The 21,362-nt window shown below is 46.3% G+C and overlaps 1 protein-coding gene across 2 annotated transcripts in view; it reads left to right on the top strand.

Moving 5' to 3' along the window:
• The first annotated feature begins 18,339 nt into the window (after nucleotides 1-18,339).
• The window catches only part of LOC149867498 (uncharacterized), a 57,611-nt gene continuing 54,588 nt past the window's right edge, over nucleotides 18,340-21,362 (top strand). For both annotated transcript variants that reach the window (XM_090045535.1, XM_090045534.1), the window contains exons 1-2: nucleotides 18,340-18,700; nucleotides 20,936-21,103. In XM_090045535.1, coding sequence (XP_089901661.1) covers nucleotides 20,947-21,103 — 157 coding nt within the window. In that variant the 5' untranslated portion in view covers nucleotides 18,340-18,700; nucleotides 20,936-20,946. The remainder of the gene's footprint in view (nucleotides 18,701-20,935; nucleotides 21,104-21,362) is intronic.

Raw genomic sequence — 21,362 nt, 5'->3', positions numbered from 1 at the left:
GCATGCTCCGCGCCGTGCCCGTTCCCCGCGTGCCGGTGGCGGTGCCGGTGCCCGCAGCCTGCCCCCGGTCGGCCCGGGGCGGCGCCTGCTGCTGCTCCTGCCGGGGGCTCACAGGAGCCTTGTCGGAGGGCGTCACGCGTGCCCTGAGGCTAGTCCTCGAGAGTAGCGTGACATGCGGATGACGTGGGGTGGGAAGATGCTGTCGTTGCACCGCCGGGTGCTGACGCAATACCGTGTCTTACCAACAAGGGCCGGGGAGCGGCATGAAGCCACAGGGCGCCTCCGAGCTCCCCCTCAGCATACCCCAGGGGTGGCGGGTAGGGGGTGCACGCGGGAGTACGTGCACCCCCCGTACAAAAATCATCAGCTCCTGCGAGTGGTCACCACTTGCCATCCGCCCCCACCAACACTGCCAGCGGTGTCTGCAGGTGGTCACCGACCCCTGGTTGGTGCTCGCCACCCTCTCCCCCCTGCCGCTGACAGTGCCAGCGGCGTCTGCGGGAGCTCCCACTTACAGCCGCCGCACTCGCACCACCAGCCTCCGGGGACATGTATCATTCGTGGCCCAGGCAGAGCACCCCTGCTCCTGTTTCAATGCATGTTTTAAGCAGCAGAAGCAAGGTGCTCGGTCATGGCCAGGGAGACAAATCCACCTTGGGGACAACCCTGGTGGCTCTGTTGATCCCAGTCAGGGGCATCCTATGAGGCTCTTTCAACATCGCATTTCCCGAGTTTCCTAGGAGTTGGGACCCGCCTATGGCTTTACACAAGGAGCACTATGTCCCATGAGTGGGTTGCTGTCCTCAGTGGAAAAGACCAGGCTTTTGTATATAGAGTCCTCTTGGTGACGTGATACATCTGTCTGACAGAAAGCACTCTCTCCTGTCCCCACATCCCCTGCTACCAGACAGAGACCTACATCTGGAGAGAACAAAGTACAGTTTCAACTTCCTTCACTTACTAAGGCTAATTAACAAATCACATTCAGGAACGTAGGTGCCAATAACTTCCCCATAACTAGTAGTACTTTAACTTTACCTAAACTTTTAAAAAGTCATGTAAATCACGGGTGTCAAAGATAAAGCCCACCAGCTGGATGTGGTTCATGGAGCCCTATCATCCAGTCTCCGGTGCTGTCCCTGGGTCTGGCTTTGACCCACATGCCCACAGACAATGCCCACTCCAGCCAGCATGGGACCTGCGCTGTGTGCAGCACCCACTTCAGCTTGCCTGGGACATGCGCCATATGTGTACTTCTGTAGTTACCATCCCCTTTATGGTAACATTCACCACCACTCTGTGCTTGTGTGTCTGCTGTTGGTGAGTACAAAAATTGTCTTGTTAAACTGGTAAAAATGGGTGTGATGGTGAGTACAGTCAAGGTCTTGGAATGTATCCCTATCTGTTATGTTGTACGGTGGGTTCACTTTATGCAGTGGTGACATGTAGGGTGTGCACGGGGGGAACATGTGCACCTCCTGAGAGTGCTGGTCCACCCCTGACTGGCCACACTTGCCACTTAGGCAACGGGCAGGGGGGCAGGTGGGAGCGCCAGAGTGGGAGGACTGTGGCGCTCCCAAAAGTAGCTGCAGTGATCAGCTGAGGGGAGCCACCCTTCCCCCCCAGCCCCATCACTGGGGAGGCATGTGCCCTGACTAAGGTGGCATCAGTCACCCATGCCTGTATGTGAATTTGAGTTATGCACAGTTTTCCAGGAACGCATGTACAGCATAAAGTGAGGGAAACTTGTACCACATTCTGCTGAAAGTTAACTATCTGGTTTGATAATAGCCATTTTCATGCCAGACACCTTGAATTTTATGTGGCATATACAGGAGAAGAACCTGAGCAAAGTTGTCATTCAGCAGTTGAGAAGGTAATCTTGTGTGGATCCTTGGAAACACATGTAGATATTTCAGGATTGGAATATTTTCTTCAGTAATAATGTCAACTCTTGCTGCTTTACAGAAGAAAAAAAAATCAGAGCGTAAAAAGTAAATAATGATTTGGGTAACCTTGCCAGCAAAGCAACCTCCTATAGTCAAACAATTATTAAAAGGTTAGCTGATAAAGCCTTTATTCAAAGCAGTTGGAAAATTAAAATCAACCCAGAAGTTGATGCATGTTTTGGTGAATTTGCTGCCGATTTTTCAGGAAAGGCCAAATGTTTGATCCCAGTCAGCCCACACATAAGTTAATCATGCATCAATAAATGTTTTCGATACAATGTCTTTGTTTGGAGACAATGCTTTTACAGAAACTTAATTTATGAGTGCCATTTCTAATATGAAGTGTTTTAACATAGTTAATTTTAGTATAAGTTAAAAGATTTCTCCAGTACTACCTCTTATTGCTTTAAGAAGTCTGTCAGTGCCTGTTAACATTGCAGACTCTGAGAATTTGGAGGGTTTTTCCTTAGAAAGATGTCTCACAAGATGATAGACATGAAATAAAAGAGCCGCCTTATTATATACAATATGTTGTTTCAAAATGAAGCAAAACTAATGGCAGGTACAAACCTCCATTTTTCTGTTCAATAAATTAATGGATGAGTGTTTCACTAGTCTAACATATTAGTTCTACATGTTAGTATAGAATAGATTATGTTAATAATATAAAATTTATTAAGGGTTGAATGATGTTGCTAACCGTAACAGGGCCAAGGAGGTGATCCTCCCCGTCAATGAGACACTGGTCAGGCCGCAGTTGGAGTACTGCATCTGTAGCAAAACCCCCAGTTTTTCTTTTTTTTAATTTATTTTAAAATGCATTCCCTCCCTTTCCCCAACCCTTTCTGACTTTTTCTCTCCCTCTCTATTCCCTATAGTTAAGTATAAGTAAGCTAAGATGTAGGTGTCACAAGATCAAGGAGGTGTCCTGTGACTAATATAGGGTTAAGGAGCTGCCAAGCCAGAGGCAGCTCAGGTGCCGGTTGCCGCAGCAACCAGACAGGTCAGGTGACCAGAAGGGGCAGGGCCGGGCCTTTATAAACAGCCCAGGCTGGAGCCAGGAGAGCAGTTCTTCTCTGGCAGCCACAGAGAGTTTTCTGTGGGAGAGCTGAGCAGCAGAGTCAATGGTGGTGGTTTGACTGGCTGCAGTGATGCAAGGGGAGAGAGGGAGCCTGGACAGATGTATGGGTGAGAGTCAGCATTGTGTGGGGTTTGTATTATAAGCCTGGCGCTTATGTTATGTTGTAGCCGGCCGGCTGACTCTTTGGTTTACTTATGGTTACACCGGAGGACCGGGTGAGGCTGTAGGGGTGAGAGGAGGCCTCACGGGGACTCCCCAGTAGCTTGGGGGTTCCCAGTGCCCAGTGGAGGGCACAGTGAGCAGTGCCACAGGGGCACAGTGTGCCGAGTGCTGCAGAGGTGCTCAGCGCGGCCGTGAAAGGGCGCTTAGACCCTACAGGGGGCAAGGGAGTGCAACGCAGGCCACAGAGGGGGTGAGGATGCGCAGGAGGCACAGCACGAGCGCGGGGAAGCATGACTTAGGCCCCAGAGATGGGCGACTGGCCCTAGGCGGGCCACGTACTATATCAAGCCACCCCAAGGCGGGCAGCATGTATCATTTGACAGGCACCCAGGATGGGTGCAGGCCAAGGAGTGTTCCAGAGGGCTTCTGCAGCAACAGGGGAGCCCAAGGAAACGGAGGGGCCTGGTGAGGCTCTGGCCTAACGGGACACACTCTATGTGAGGATCATCATAGACAGGACTCGGAAGGGGCCAGGTAGGGCTCAGGCCACCTGAGCCCAGTTGATGTAAAGAGCTAATCCAGGTAGGGGGGCCAAGCCCGGGGGGCGCCAGAGAAGGGGCGCTGGTTGTGGGTTAAGCCCGGGGGCGCCAGAGAAGGGGCGCTGGTTGTGGGTTAAGCCCGGGGGCGCCAGAGAAGGGGCACTGGGGGCGGGCCAGCCCAGGGGGCACCAGGTGGGGCACAAAAGGTTAAGGACCAGACAACGTCTAGGAAGAGCTGCGAGGCTTGGGGTGTGCTACAAGGGAGGTAGGAGGCACGCACTGCCCATAAGGCTGGGGTGAGAGCACCCCATTTGGAACGGAGGTAATACCAGCGCAGTGTCATAGGTGCAAGTAGGCTGCCTCCCATACTGAACCTAAGATCAAAGATGTGGTGGGCGAGTCGAGGGTGCTGGATTGCCTAATTGACACGGCAGGGGGCACTAGCGGGCTCACGGCCACTCGCAGGCCCCACTCCGTGACAGTAGGATAAGCTTTAACATTTTATTATTTTAGGTGGTAGGTTTTATTTTTTTTCTCTCCCCTCTTTACAAATAAGTTCCCTGCTATATTGATATTGATACCCACTCTTTTATAAGTGATAATAATTATGTTTGTACTGCTTTTATATGCTGTGATTACTGTTGTAGGCCTATATATGTAAGTTGGCATAAGTCATGTCAAGTTTCCATTTTGTATGTCAAGCCTCCATCTTGTGTCCTCTGCCTGGGCATCCCCTGTATTGCAACTGTATGATTCATGTATCCCTCCCATGTAAATTGGTTCCTGGATGAACGAAAGTGATTGGGAATGATTGAAATACAATGGTAGCAGGCCTCTACTAAATGGCCTGTAAAGACTAGGCCATCACCTCGCACTGATTCACCGAAGAACCACGGATCTCAACCAGGAACAGAGACAAGAAACCAGCGTTTGAAAGACAAAAGGCCCTGTAGAACCAGCAACTCTACCATTGTACCACACCATTACAGACACCCAAAACTGCACATCCCTGCATGGAGCACACATGCTCAATATGCCAGGGGCTGACCCTTGCCGAGGCATGCCTCCTGTCACTAGGATCACACAAGGGGCAGTGAAGACAGCTCTGGACAACAGTTACTGGACAAGGACCCCTTTCCAGCCTGGATAGGTAGCACCCCCCACCCCCTGTTCAACCAAGGACTTGGACTCTGCTTTTCTTCCCTACCTGAACTCCAACCCTTCCACTGAGTCTCTTTCTCCTGCTGCCATTGTGTGTGCTTGTATGTATGTACCAATAACTTCATGGGGCTGTATAGTGTGTTATCTGTTTAATAACACTGTTATTTGGACCCCTAAGTTGGGTTTTCAGAGTTTCTAGGGTTGGAAGGGACCTGAGTAGATCATCTAGTCTGACCCCCTGCCATGGCAGGAAAGATTACTGGGGTCAAGTGTTCATCTAACCTCCTCTTAAAGACCCCCAGGGTAGGGGCCTGCACCACTTCTCTTAGAAGTTGGTTCCAGACCCTAGCCGCCCTGACAACGAAGTAGCACGTCCTGATTATCTAGCATAAATCTGCCCTCTACCACCTTGCGACCATTATTCCTGGTCACTCCTGGCGGTGCTTGGGGGAACAGGGACTTCCCCAGTGCCTGCTGATTCCCCCCTGACTACTTTGTAACAGGCCACTAGACCCCCTCTCCCCCCCCCCCCCCCAGCCTTCTCTTATGGAGGCTGAACAGGTTTAGGTCCCGTAGCCTCTCCTCATAAGGCCTGCCTTGCTGCCCCCTGATCATATGAGTGGCCTGCCTCTGGACCCTCTCCATGTTGTCCACATCCCTTTTAAAGTGAGGCGCCCAGAACTGGACACAGTACTCCAGCTGTGGCCTGACCAGTGCCGCATAGAGGGGGAGGATCGCCTCCTTGGTCCTGCTCGAAATGCATCTGTGGATGCATGACAAGGTATGGTTGGCCTTCCGGACTGCTTCCCCATACTGCCGGCCCACATTCATCTTGGAGTCAATGATGACTCCAAGATCCTTTTCTGCTTCTGTACTGACAAGAAGGGAGTTCCCCAGCCTGCAGGTATGGTGCTGGTTGTTCCTCCCCAGGTGCGTCACTTTGTACTTGTCAGTGTTGAATCCCATCCTGTTCTCATCCACCCACCCTTGTAACCTGTCTAGGTCCAGCTGTAGCCCGTTGCTCCCTTCTAGCATGCTCACATCCCCCCACATCTTTAATGTCATTAGCAAATTTGGACAGGGTGCTTTTTACCTGCTCGTCCAAGTCGCTGATGAAGATGTTGAACATTGCAGGCCCGAGGACCGAGCCCTGCGGAATCCCCCTTCCCACATCCCTCCAGGTTGAAAATTACCCATCCGTCATCGCTCTCTGGGTGTGGCCCTCCAGCCAGTTGACACCCACACAGTCAATTGGGTCACCAACACCACAGTCCCCCAGTTTCTTAATGAGAATGGGGTGAGGGACAGTGTTGAAGGCCTTCCAAAAGTCCAGGAAGACTATGTCCACTGCTACCCCTGCTTCTAAGGATTTGGTGATCTGATCATAGAAGGCCACCACGTTGGTCTGACAGAACCTGCCACTGATGAACCCATGTTGGTTGCCCCTAAGCATGAAATCCCCTGCTGGCCCCTCATGGATGTGTGCCAGAATTATCTCAAACAGCTTGCCTAGGATCGAAGTAAGACTAACTGGCCTATAGTTTCCCGGGTCCTCCTTCTTCCCCTTTTTGAAGATGGGAACCACGTTGCCCTCTTCCAGTCCTCCGGCACCATACCAGAGCACCACAAGTGCTTGTAAAGCTGTGCCAGGAGTCCTGCAATGACCTCAGCCAATTCCTTTAGTACTCTAGGGTGGAGATCGTCCGGACCAGCTGGCTTGAATACATCCAGTCCCTCCAGAAGTTCCCTAACTAGTTCCTCACTAACCCTTGGCCCAGGTGTACCTCCCCTGGGGCCTGAGGGGGGCCCAGTGCGGGGGGGGGGGTGACTGTTCGGGTCCCTGCTTAGGAAGATGGAGGCAAAGAAATCGTTAAATATGTTGGCTTTATCGGCTGCTGTGATGACCAAATTTCCTAACGTGTCCTGCAGGGGCCCCACATTACCCGGAACCTTCTTTTTACCCGCTATGTATTTGAAGAAGGACTTCTTATTGTCCTTAGTCCAGGAAGCTAGTCCCAGTTCCATCTCTGCTTTGGCCTTCCTGATTGCCCCCCCTACATCCCTGAGCAACTGCAGTACAGTCGTCCCTGGTGATGTCCCCTCTTTTCCACTGGGTGTATGCCTCCCTTTTAGCTAGGAGACATTCCCGGATGCCATGGGGGCTTGTGTTCCCTCCTGCTCCCTTTAGTCCTTGTTGGGATTACCTCTCTTTGGGCTTGGAGGATCATCTCCTTGAGGAGTGACCACGCTCCTTGGACACCTGGCTCCCCTTCCCTCTGGGACTTCAGTGCATCCCTGACTATTCTCCTTAGCTCAGTGAAGTTTGCCCTCCTGAAATCTGGGGTTGCTGCCTTGCTGCACACCTTTGCCACCTTGCGCTGGATGGTGAATTCCAGCAGGCGATGATCACTGTCGCCCAGGTGGTTGAGCACCCGCAGCCCCCTCACCAAGTCATCTCCCGTGGCCAGCACCAGGTCCAACAAGGCATCTCCCCTGGTGGGGCTGTGCACCTCCTGGGTTAGATGGAGGTCCTGCATTCTGGCTAAGAACCTACATGAGCGGGAAGATCTGGCTGACTGCTGTTCCCAGCCGATGTCCGAGAAGTTCAGGTCCCCCATGACTACGACATCCTTAGACTTCACTACCTCCATGAGCTGACCTAAGAATTCTTGGTCGAGCTCTTCCCCTTGGTTGGGAGGTCTGTAGTTTCGCTTTACTATGGTTTGGCCCTGCTCCAATCTCTGTTCCTCACCCCTCTAACTTCTATCTCATTTCTCCCTCTCCTGCTTCTGGCTCACTGCCACCTCCAACACCTGTCCTGAGCTCCTCTCTGCCTCCAAGCCCCCTATTTCTTTGCCACTGTCTTATCCCCACTGCCTTTTCCTTTTCCGCTGAGCAGCCAGGTTTCTGCCTCAGTTTCTTTCCTGGCTGTTTCCTCCTTGCCACCACTTATCTGTCCCCACCCCATGTCTCAGCTGTCTGCCTCAGTTTCTAGCCTGTCTACTTTAAGTAAACCCAAGCCTCAGTCTCTCAGCCAGCTTCTCTGTAGTCCACTGGTTCTAATCCCAGTTCTGGCAACTTTCACTCCCTACACTTTAACTCTCTCTCTCTCTCTCACCTGAACCTTCCCCCAAGTATCCTAGGTACCCCAAATATACACTGTACCATCCAAGTTAGGAACTTACCTGTGTGTATGTGGAGGTGAGTTGTATGTGTGTGAACTGGTGAGTGTGTGTATGTATATATATATATATATATAAAATATGTCATTGTGTGCATGATATAGGAATTAGTGATCTGTGTCTAACTTTTGGGGTGTATAGTGTATGTGCTTGAACTGGTGATAGGTATGCACGTGCCTAGGCTGGTTTAGATGTGTGTGTGTATGTATGTATGTATGCACCTAATTGATTTGTGTGTTTGTATATGTGCAATTGTGTCACACCCTCCTGTCTAACAGCGCAATATTGAGATCCTGAGAGTTGGCCTGATCCCACAGGGCAACACATCTAGTTCTGGGCACTGCACTTGAGGAGGGATGTGGACACCATTGAGAGGGTCCAAAGGAGGGCCACTCGCATGAACCAGGGACAGCAGGGCACACCCTATGAGGAGAGGCTACAGGACCTGAACCTGTTCAACCTCCACAAGAGAATGCTGAGAGGGGACTTGGTGGCCATCTATAAACTAGGGAGAACCAGCAGGGAATGGGAGAGACCTTGTCCCCCGAGCGCCTCCCGGAGTAACAAGGAATAATGGCCATAAGTTGTTAGAGAGTAGGTTCAGACTAGACATCCAAAGGCACTACTTCACAGTCAGGGCAGCTAGGATCTGGAACCAACTTCCAAGGGAAGTGTGCTGGCTCCTACCTTGGGGGTCTTTAAGAGAAGGCATGGCAATTACCTAGCTGGGGTCATTTGCGTCCAGTTTTCTCTCCTGCCCAGGGCAGGGGGTCAGACTAGAATATTTGAAAGGTCCCTTCTGACCCTACATCTATGAATCTATTAATCTATGTTGGTGTACTTAAAATTATATCAATTGGAAACCTTTCTATGCACATTATTTTTTCTGCACCTCTGCTGTGAAACTTACCAAAAATGTACTGTGCCAAAACTGTACCATTTGTTACAATTTCTTATGTCATTTATCAAATCCTTTACTGAATTCCAGACAGATTTCTGCTGTATTTCTTTTTTTTTAGAGGATCAGTTTATCAAAGAAAAATATTGGTTTAACCTGGAAAAACCTGTTCTTGGTAAATCTACTTTGTATTTTATCCCAAAAGGTTATATTCTGTTGTCAGTTACACCTGCATAATATTACCTACAGTGATATTCAGTAATTAAATAATGTATTTAATTAAGCACCTACTCATCAGGTGATGCTTTGGGCTTACATGGTTAAAATATAAATTGCCTGTAAAAACATATCAGTATGCCATGCTGCAGGCATTCTCACATAAAAAGATTTTTAAACTTTATTTTAAATGGATTAGTAGCTCTGAAGTTTTTCTAATGTTTTTCCACAAAAAGGGCTACAGTCTTTAAGTTTTAATTCAACAACAAAGATTTAAAAATGTTATGATAAGATTGATTGAACTTCAGCCCTACATACCAAAACTCCAGCATTCAGCCCATAATAAACTTACAATTATAAATATTTACATGGAACTGATTTACTTTTATTAATTTACTTTAATTAATCTTTTTTGATTTTTGTCAGCATTTCTAAAAGAACATTCTTTCAGTATCTTCTTAACATCAGAAGATGTAGGATCTGTATTACATGCAAGTATAGAATTGTAGTGCTAACAGGATAGGCACTTATAAATGTTTGTGTTGGTGAAATCCTATCACAAATTACCTATCAAAGGGTGACAAGTGTTCCTGATATTAAAAGCACAAGAGTTGCAGAATGGCATGAAACTGGATTTTTTTCCAGTCAAATCATTGGCATTTTTATTTGCAAAATGTTGGGTCCTGCTACAGAAACAGGTTCTGGCAAGCTAAAGATATTTTCAACAAAATCCTATCACTTTTCCAACATTTTCAGACTACATTTTCCGAAAATGTTAGGTAAAATTAAGAGCATCTGCTTTGTGTTATAAATACACTGAATTCAATTGACATACATTTGGGGAAAGCTGGTATAAAAGTGAGGAGTTTGGCACATTGCTAACTACTGTGATAGTATTGAAGAAAAATAGTTGTCCAGGTATTTTTTTGTTATAAATACTAAACAGGAGATTCATGATAAATTCTATGCAGTTACTTCTTTTTCAAAACACCTCTTTGTTTGATAGCAACATGGTGAAGGTTTGTCATATGACTATAATTTGTTGATATAGTTCAGCAATTCTCAATCAAGGCACCTGGAGTGCCTAGGATACTTTCAAGGGTGCTGTAGGGTGCATACCTGGTGCTAACCATATGATAAACTCAGAGATTTAAAATGTGAGGAACAAGGAATGGGAAAGGCACACATAGGGGAGACAGGCAACAAGGAGTGAGGATGCAGAGGGAGCAGGGTAAGGTGAGGAGGCACTGCAGGCAGAAGACATAGGGGCAAGGAGTGGGAGGGCAGCCTACAGGAGGAGGCTGGGGGTGCGTGAAGTAGGGAGTGAGGAGCAGGCATAGGCAAGAGCTCCAGGATGCAGGCAGCAGGAGGCAGGCACAGACAAAGAGGAGCAAGTGGAAGAGGGCACGTAAAAGGGGGGGCAGGGTTGACAGGTTCAGGGGGGCAAGGGGCAGAGGTCTCCTCACCCTTCACTGTTGCTCTCCTCACCACAGCAGTTGAGGTAGGGCAAATTTATGAGAAGCCTCCACTGATTAGATCCTTTAGGTGGAAAATTATAACATATTTATAATTTCCATGTATAAAATCTAATTCCTGGGGAGTCATCTTAAATTCAAAATCATCTTGGATTCAGGTAAATGTGATATTTTCTTTCTTAGGACCTGATTGTTCAAATAGATCATTTGCATAATCACTTCATTTGAGCAAAAGTGTAGCATTGCATCCATAAGTGAAACTTCTGTAAAAGAGTACAAATGCATTAGTAGAAGACTGTTTTAAATTGTTATCTTTATTATCTCTGTATAATGTATTTAACTAGATCAATAATTCTTAATGTTTTTTAGACTCAAGGCACCCTTCATTAGATTCAAGGCATTTCTCATAAAATGCCAACTTTTAGCTTTCACTCTGTTATTTTTCTGTAGTAAAAAAAAAGAGCAGTCGTTCTGTTGCTAAGAACTCAGGAGGACCACAATGGGTCAGAATGGTTTTGCCACCATGGATTCCTATTTGAAATCTATGAGTTTATCTTGTGAATAATGTCTGCAACTTAAACAGTGCTAACACATTGCATGACACCCTGGAAGCACACATGAAAGAATCTTGAGGCACCCTTGTTGAGAATCACTGATATAAGCCCAGTTATCAAGATCTTGCAAAAATTGCAAAACTTCAGTCCTGATGTTGAAGGTTAACAGTGGAGGGCCTAAAATGTTTGGAACAGGGCTTACAGTAATGAGGGGTCCAGCTTCCAAAGGTTTGGGTGTGCATCCATATCAGCTACTCAAGTAGGTGTGAGTGCTCTGCAGCCTTGATACCCATTTGAGTTTTGGGTCTCTGCAGATGGCCAATCAGGATGTCAAACACTGCCTTTGAGATCATGTCCACATGAAGTGGACATCTGAGCCCTGACTGGGCAAAAGAAGTTACATATGTACTTGCTTTTCCTATTGAACTTGATGGGATTAAATGCTTAAAATCTATTGCTGAGTAAAATGGAATTATTGATGTACTAAGGGCACAGCTAAATCAGTAACTAGATTTGTTATCCTAAAAAGATTAAGATATCAATATACCAAATACTTTTTTTCTTTTTTGGACTGAATTAGGTTGGATGAGCAGCTAAAAATGCATCTAATAGAAAAAATACTATATTCAATGTAGCAAAATAAAAATACATCTATCATCTGTAATCCTTTTACAAAACACACTTGTTAAATTTAAAAAAAAATGCATCTAAATTATTCCTAGTTTTAACCTACATTGTGAATTACTACAATGCAATGAAAATTGTAAAGTAAGCATTTTGGTGCTAAATTATGTTCCTTTTTATAAAGTACATGATGAAAGAAACCTGTTTTTAACTTTATTTTAAAATAGTTTAGAAACTTCAGTATTGCATATGCAGTATATCTACATTCTTTAGTTTTCTGATTAACTGACACCTTAAATGCAGTAGAGGTATTGAAAACATTACAGTTTCAGTAGGCTACAAGTCTAGAAGTGTACAGTATGGTATGTCACATACTTGGAATTCTGGTAATAATACTGCTATGCATCCCATACATTCAGCTATAAAATTGCTGACACTCCAGTAAGCTTTCAAATGAAGAATACACCTGGGACAAAAAAGATCTGTCCTGGGGCTAAATATCATGAATTATTAAAAGAAGATACCCTGAATCCAAGAATTTGCTAGCAAACATCAAGCAAAATAGTCAATCATATAAGAAAGTATTTGCCACCTATATTTTAAGTTATGAATTCTCAGTGATAATGAAAAAATAATCAATTTTTGCTTATAGAATTACAAAATCTTAACCATTATGCTTTTTTCTTAGGGTTAGAAATTTGTTGAATAAGATGCATAGGTTAGATAAGATTTATTAAATCAACTATATGGACTAGAGACACAACTGAAACAAATATATTATTTTTTCCATAACATGAAAATATTCCCCTAATCTCACCCTTTCTTCCTCCCCCCTATCCAAAACCTCAGTATATAGGTCTACACAGGGGAAGTAATTATCAACCCTATCTAACCTGAAACCCTGACACCAGGGGTACATCTTCATGCAATCAAAGGTGTGATTGCAGCACACAAAAGCATATCCAAGTCAGCTTGGGTATCAGTAGCAGTGAAGTTACATACAGCACCATGGACTTCAGCATGGACTAGCAGCCCAGGTAAGTACCCCTGGTCTTGGTAAGGTTTGTACAGTTTGCATTGAAGTATATAATGCCATAGCTTCACTGTAATGTTACCCAAAGTGGCTAGATTAAAACTAGCTCAGGAATACCTACACATACTGCAATCATCCCTTCCAAGCATTATGTAGACCTACCTAAGACTTGCCTACATGGTGGTTAGCACAGGCCAGCCTGACCTGATCTCTGCTGCAAAGTCTTACTCATGCCAGATCCCTGGAATTGGGTCCAAAAGTGTATGGTAATAGCTTATGTGCTGGGAAGGATTTCTATGTGTAATAGTCTCAGTAATGCACTCAATTGTATTCACAGGGTGTTTTCTCTTCACCCTGGTGTAGAACTACTGTCTGTGGCCATGACATGAGAACAATATTTCACTGAATGAACTTTCAAATAAAGCTACACATCAAAGTGAAAGAAGTAGCACTTGCCAGCAAGAACTTTTAGTGAGACTATCATTAAGTAATTCAGTGGACAAAATACAGAAGAATTAGTAACACACTTTCTTGGACAGCACCTCATTTCAAATGCTATTGAGTGGAGGAGTCAAACTCATCTGGCCCTGCAGGCTGGATAAGTGGTGTGGGGCTGGTCTGAAGGTTGGATGAGGCCCACAGACCCCTTACACCTCCAGCATACCATGTCCGGTGGCTACTCCAGCCCTTCTGGGACCTGCAGCACAGATCCAAGAGTGGCTAGAAGGGATGCTATATGTGGCGCAGTCCAGCCAGAGACACCTAGTGTGGATCCCAGGCTGGGCACTGCAGTGCCCACCCCATCCAGACTGCACCACCTGTGGTACCCACTCTGAGAGCTGCAGTGGGTTCAGGACCTGCATGAGGTGCTCACAGGTACTGCATGCACTGCAGGTCCCAGGCTGGCTGGAGCAAGTGCGGCACACACCATGGTCCCAGAGTTGCCAGGGAGAGCGCTGTGTGGCAAACATCCCAGACCCAGCACAGCATGTGACAAGACCCAGTTCGGCTGTGGCAAGCACTGCAGGCACTGTGCCACTCACTCCAGCTGGTTTGGCATCTGCACTACAGGCCCAGGCTGAACTGCAACATATATGATGGCGATTCTGGTCACTTCAGATTCTGCACTGCAGACACCCACCACATGTGACATGCGTCTTGGGCCCTGCCATGGGGCTGAAATGGTGTGCACTGTGCCCCATGTAGGTCTGCTGAGACCCAGGGGCAGCACTGGACCAGATGGCAGGGCTCCAGTCACAGGCTGTATGCTTGACACCCCAGATATGAAGCACAGCACAGTGCTCACAGAACACACAACGTGGAATTAAAATGTTAGGGAAGTGGAGGTATCTTACAGTGCAAAAGAAAAGGAAGTAGATAAAGTACTTTTCAAGTGGAATTATGGCATAATGATGGAAGCCAAATAGGACCCAGGCTGAATTAGCCATTATTCTCACAGGAAAGTAGGTGGGATGTCAATCTGGGCTGAAGCAAAACCTAAGATCAAACCTACACTTGGGTTACAGCCTTTGTCTACCCTGCAGCTACAAATACCCAAAGGACTACTTCAGCCATTCCATTGGTACTATTACAGCCCACGGTGTGAAGTAGAAAGTGGATGTCAGAGAGTTACCCAGTATCTTCCCCCTTCCCCTCCCCCCCGGCCCCTGATGCCTCTTCCAGTCTCCTTGGGCAGCTTTTCTGGACTCACGTGCTATAAAATATGTCATGTGTTGATAACAATCATAAAGTCAGATTAGCTGGCATTGTGTTTGCATTGTGTCAGCTATTATTGTCAACAGTTTAATAATGTTAAGATGACATGACACTAAACACAATTTGCCCTTTACAGGTCACTGAGTCATTGCCAGCACCCTGTCAGTCAACTTAGCTCTTCACAGATTTGTTTAAATATATTATAATTTTGTATTATAAAAATGTATTATAATTTTGTAGTTTTGTGAAAAACTATCTTGCATTGTCTTGGACAGCAGAATCTTACCAATTTCACTGCATGGATGTTTCATTATTCACACAGCAGGCCTAGCCTTAGGAAAGGAAAAAAACAAATCGGGTTTAGTATCTTTTGCTTAGAGTCAAAATGAATATTGTCCATTATAGCTTACTAACTTTTGAAATACAAGAGGTCTACAGAATTGAAGAACATCCTATTCACTAAGATTGTTTTCTGCCATGATATATATTATCTCACTACAGCTGAAGGTTAATATATCATGCAGAACTTTGGGGAATGTCTTAATTTTAATTTAAAATGTTTTAATGTTCAAGCCAAGTACTTTTAAAATAAAAATGAATAGCCTAATAATGGAATTTATGCTGTGAAAAAGATCCTTCTTTTCCTGGATGTGCCACCAATGTTGGGGGGGAAGGAAAATAACATAGTAGGTAGGACTCTTCAAGCCCTGCCCAAAAAATAATCCTCCATGACTAAACTTAGCTACTATTCACAGATGTTCAAAGATATAGACATTCAAAATACGATCACGTGTAATCTGCTCCCTTCTGCAGGGTTCAGATTCTGATCTGAAATAACACTAATATACATAGGTGCTGACTTTTATTTTTGTCAGGAGGAGGGGGGTGCTAAAATGATGGGCACGTGGAAAGTTGTATGTATTTCAGGTGACAGCCCTCTTCCTGAGGGGGGCCGGGGCCCTCAGGTCCCCTCATACTCAGTGCCTTTCCCAATATACAAACCAAACCAGGTTATAGTGTGTATGTCTTGGAGGCTTCACAGTGACCATCCAAATAATCTTGGTGTTACTGTTTTTCTTAGGAGGGTCTTGCCAGCTCTCTTTTAAATTAAATTTAGGAAAAACTTAGGTAGGCATACTGTGGATGAGTATACTACGTATACTTGCTTGAACTTTGGAAAAATGGTAAGAGCATTCATAAAGTCCTGTGACAATCTGCAACCACTAAAAGTTTTTGTTTTTATACCAGTGACAGAGCCTTCAGAATTCACAAACATTTAGTTAAAACTTTCAAACTAATCCTTTCAATGGGAACTAGAGGTGCTGATCATAAGAGGTGCTGATCATATTTGCAAATCAAGCCACTAACATGTAGGAAAATGGTACAAGGAGTTGATATGATATCAGATATGTTAAGATTAAAATTACAAAACCTAACTACAGAAGTTTTTATGGTCACATCTTCAGTGATGCATTCCACCCTGACAGGTCTACCTTGGAAATCGCTTCTTGCCTCTGGGTGTCATAGTCTCATAATATAAAAAAGAAAAATTAAAAGCTACAGTTCAGAACACCCCTTCTAGTTAGAAAAACAAGAAGCATCTTTCAAAGACTGTAGTCAGAGATTGAATAGTTATAACAGTAATGTTTGCTCACCTTCATAGTTCTAATATTTAAGCCTTGAATCCTTGCTGGGTCAGCAGACATCATGTAGGACACAAAAAGGTTCTTCTGCCATCCCTATTTAACATGCTGTTTCCCAGAATAGCTACTCTGTTTCTGTAATTTAACTTTTGGGGGAGGACAGGATGTTGACCAATTATTGAACCTGCTGTCCTGGCCAGGAGAACCAAAGGACTGCATTCTGTATTGTCCCTACCCTTTAACTTGTTCAACCAGGGCAATCATACCAGGAATGATAATTGCCAGCGTCATAGCTCTCAGGCTCATAAGAAGATACACACCTTGCCACATTCCAAGGTGCTAATATAATCCATCATTTTATAAAGATTCACTTTATTCTCCACAATTGAAGTCTGAAATAGTTCATATAAACATAGAACACGTTGACAAGATTTATGTTGTGTTACAATTAGGATTTGGCAGGATCTATGTTGGAAAACAGACCAAAGACATGACTACACAGTTTAGCTGTTATAATGAAGGTTGGCTAGGTGTGTACTGAAAGGTGGGTGCATTGGCATGAATGGAAGTGGGTGCATATGCAAATACCAAACTCTAAAACTCTTGGTTCAGAAGTGATACTTTATATTAAACCAACTAAAGCCCAAAAGCTTGGAAATAAATCTTTTTTAAAACTATTTTAGTTGGTCTAATCAAAAGTATCACCTCCAAACCAAAAGTTTTAGAATTGTGTATTTCTCTCTCTCAGACCAACATGGCTACAAAATAGATCCCTGAAATATGGAAGATACCATATTTTAGCCATTTTTGGAAAAATAAACTTCATTGCTAAACAAGAAAGAGAGATTTCTGTATCTCCCTGCTTGCTTCTGACATCTGACACCTCCTTATCTGTAGCAAAGAGCAAACTCAAAGAGCAACTCGTACAACAGGATTCTCAGGAACCCGGGGGAATATATGTCCAGCTTCAGCTTCCTCTATGCAAAATGAAGTTTATTTTCTACCTAAGAGGACTTTTACAATCTTTTGGTTTCTCCTCAGCCTGAAGAAGGGTGCATGTTCCTGAAAGCTTGCAAAGAAAAAATTATTTTTTTGCTATTTTTGGTTAGTCTAATAAATGGCATCACCTCTGATGTTTAGAGTTTTGTATTTCTCTTTGTCTCAGACCAACATGGTTACAAAATAGATCCCTGAAATATGCAAATACCAGCAGTTATGAATGAGTAACTTTGTGGGAAGATACAAGAGTGTCCACGGGTGATTGGTTGGATGCATTTTTGGGTATCTGTGGGAATGGAAGCCTGCACTGGTATGAATGGGTGTGGGGGGTCTGGAAGTGGTGAGGATTCATGGGTGCTTGCATTTGAGTAGGTGCACCCAAATGGGTATGAATAGATGGGTGCATGTAGATGAGTGGGTATGAGTGGGATAGTGGGTGTGGGGAGATATGGCTAAGAAGAAATACTAGCGCGGTTGTGCGTGAGTGTAGAGGCAGAGCTCACAGGATCATAGGCAAGTAGGGCTGGAAGGGACCTCACCTAGTCTATGCCATCTACTCCAGGCCTCTGCGCAAAGAAGGAGCATCCCGGACTAAACTCTCCCAGCCAAACCATCTGTCTAACCTGCTCTTGAAAACTTCCAAGGATGGAGACCGCACAGTTTTTCTCTGTAGCTCATTCATATGCTTGACCACCTTCAGGGCCAGAAAGTTCCCCCTCAGCTCCGGCCTCAAGTTTCCCCCTGAAGCTTGAGGCCCTTACTCCTAGTCTTGCCCTCTACAGGCCCATCTCCATCCTCTCTGTAATTGCCCTTCAGGTGTTTGAAGACCATTTAACATCTCCGCCCCCGCCCCAATAGCCCCAGTTCTTGCAGCTTTTCCTCAGAAGCCTCCCCTCCCCCAGGCCATTAGTGTTGCCTTGCAAATAGCGCTCACGTCCTTCTTGACATGTGGGGCCCAGAGCTGGACTTTGGCTGTGGGATGAGTGGACAGCGAGCGGGGGGCTGGGGCCGGGGCCGGGGCCGGCGGGAGAGGACGGGGTGTGCGTGCCGGGCCGGGGCTGAGCGGGGCTGTGGGCGGGCTGTGGGGGGCGCGCCGCATAGGGAAGCGGGGGCAGCTGCCGGAGGTGAGTGCCGCGCTCGCACGCGCGCTCTCCTGCCTTCCTCAGGCGAGGCCTCCCCTGCGGAGCCGGGCGCTGGGCGCGGGACGAGCCGGCTGTCACTAGTCCCTGAGCTGCCGCCCGGCCCGGACTCGCGCGGCAGACGGGGCGGCTTCGCTTGCGGCCGGGCTACAGCGCGGCTGCCGGCAGCCTGCGAGCGGGTCCAGCCCGGAGCCGAGCGTCCCGTCCCGTCGGGGCAGCAGAGCGAGCGCGAGCGCTGCGGGCGGAGGCGGCGGCCGCCGGCGGATCGCGGCAGGGGAGCGCCACTGCCCGACTGCGCTGGAGCCCGGAGCAGCAGGAGCAGGAGCGGGGTAAGCGGCGCCGGGGCGCCGTGCCTCGCGCCTGCCCGCTCCGCCCGCGGCTTCGGCCCTGGGCTGCCCCCGACGGCCGGAGCTCCGCTGCGAGGGAAAGCCGCGCTGGGGCAGCAGCGCCGGGCTGGCCCCGCGGGGCGACGGCTCCGCGCGTGCGAGGCGAGCGCAGGCGCTGGGGTCTTGCCGGGATCCCCCGGACGCTTTGTTTAGACCCAGTTCCCTGCCTCCATCCTGGAGCCGCGCACACCCGCCTGGCAGCGTCTCCGCTGCGGCCCCGTGTAGCAGGGGCAGGAGCAGAAGGACACTGGTGCACCCCTTGGCATCCTGCTCCCCCCGCGGTTTAAAGCCAAGGGCCTGGCAGCGCGGGGGCACTTCTAGTCAGGAGGTGGGAGGGAGTAGCTTGACTTCAGGGCTCCTTCTCATCTACCTGTGCCCTTCTAAACCTCATTCCACAGGCACGAAGGCCCCTTCCTTGGCCTTGATGTTCCACCCACGGACCTAGTTTTGCTTCTGCCTCTCTGTCAGCTGCTTCTGGGAATGCAGCTCTTATTTCACAGCCTGTTTTGAACTCCTTCCAATGAAGCGATATTTGCTTTTCGCTTCCCTCTTAAAGTGAATAATGTGGCCCTAGGCCCCTGGTGTATTACTAACCCACTTAGTTTCTTTATAACTCAAAAAGAATAGGTGTTGTTTTCGTAGATGAAGGGGCACCTCTCTGGCTGCACCCCCCTTTTCAAAACTCTAGGTCCACCTGTGTTACCAGCTGACAGTAGCATGAGGGCAGCAGAAGGAAATTCAGCAAGAGTCTCTAGAAGATAGAAACAGCTCATCCTCGGGGAGTTCTCAGGACTCTTACAAACCGAACTCCTTTGGGGAATTCTGTTTTAAAAGCTTTCTGGAAGCTCGTGTCATAACCCAATATAGAAAAGCTTGTGAGTTAAAGTGAATCCCAGCATTTAGAGTATGATTCCACCTAGACTGGAGGCCTACTCTTGAATGACACTCAGTGCTTCAGAAGAAGAAAAAAGGAAATGCTTTACTCTGGCCAGCACCAAAAGGAAAGCTTTATAGTTCTAAAAGGCAGCAATATGATAAATAACCTACTCCTGCACGGGTTTAAAAGACACAATGGTGAAATGGCTGGTAGCTGGACTATACTAGTGCTCTTATTATTGCTAGCACTGCTAGAGCAGAACTGGAGCTATTTAAAGATCCATAAGTCTGAAGAGAAATGCTAGAGCAGTAAGGCAACCTTTTTGGCAGGTGTGCCACAAATTAACCCTGCACCCTCCCTGAGTGCTACTTTGATCACCTTCCCCTTCCTGACCTGCTGTTTTGCTTTCTGCTTCCTTCCCTGTACTCCCTGCCCCTCTGCTGCTCTGATTTCTGCTTCCTGCGCTATCTGCTGCTGTGTTGTTTGTTCCCTCCCTGATATCTTGCGTGCCACAGAGATTGTCCATACCTGTGCTAGAGTAACCATAGCCGAGGCATCTGAATCGGGAATTTCTGCTATGATTCAGGAAATGTGCATTGGTAGCCAGGCATTCCTTCCTTCTAGCGAGAGCGGCAGAGTTGTGAAAAATTGGGCAGCCAGTGGAGCCTGGATAGGCAGCCAGGACCCTTTCAAATCTAAATCCTGATTGCACCACTTCCTGCTACAAAACATCAGAAGTTGTGGATGTCCAACTTAAGACATCTACAAATTGAAACAGCCAAAATTAGCAGCAGTTTGGGCTTTTTGTTTTTTGTTGGTAAATTTGTCACAGGAATGCCATTTTCCATTTTTACATTATTTAATTTAGTATATTAAATGCTTCGTGACATAATCTTTTTGTGCAAAGATGCCTTAAGCATCTTTGTATCATACAGTATAGTTTGCCCCATGCATTAATAACTTTAAGTTAAATTTAGACAACTAATCTAAATCTTACTAAAACTGTAGCGAAATGCCTACGTTGATTTATTTTTTAAGTTACTGTTTTAAAGATCTATTCTGCATTCCTCACTTCAGTGGATTTTAAGTGAGTAATTCTCTTTTAGCACGGTTAAATTAAATGTCTATTGATGAATGTCAAAGAGCAGATGAACTACTTGAATATTCTGTTTGGAGCATATATTAACCTGAATGCTATTTATACACATCAATGTTGCTACTAAGGGAACAAAGCAAACCCATGTTTCATTGTCATTATATGACTTTGTTACATGTATCTTTACTGTTTTTGTGTTATTTAGGGAAAAAAAACATGTTCACCAGATTTTGTTGGCTTTTATGGATATTAGAATACTACATGTTTTTGGCACAAAACCTCAATGAAGAAAAAAGAAATGGATTAAGAAGATCAAAACCTAAACATTTTCTGTCAAATGCAGTAGAAAAATATCCCAGTCCAAGTGACCAAGGTAAATATTTACATTTTAGCACAGCTTTTTGTTAATATTTATTCAGATTCTAGCCCATATGGTTAGCTTGCATGGTAAGTTATAACCTGTGGAACTTGATCCATTTACATTTTAATTTGCTGTAATTTTTAACCGTAAATGTATAGCACATTCCTGTGCATGTGTGTGTGCGTGCACACACGTGTGCGCATGCCCATGTGCGTACATGTGGTTTCGAGATTCTGGGCCTAAGTGGAACCATTCTTCTATTACCTCCTCA

The sequence above is a fragment of the Crocodylus siamensis genome, chromosome 4, assembly GCF_052110815.1.
Source record: "Crocodylus siamensis isolate JL-2025a chromosome 4, ASM5211081v1, whole genome shotgun sequence".
NCBI classification, from domain to species: domain Eukaryota; kingdom Metazoa; phylum Chordata; order Crocodylia; family Crocodylidae; genus Crocodylus; species Crocodylus siamensis.
The sequence above is the reverse complement of the archived record's forward strand: the minus strand, read 5'-3'. Positions and strand labels throughout refer to the sequence as shown.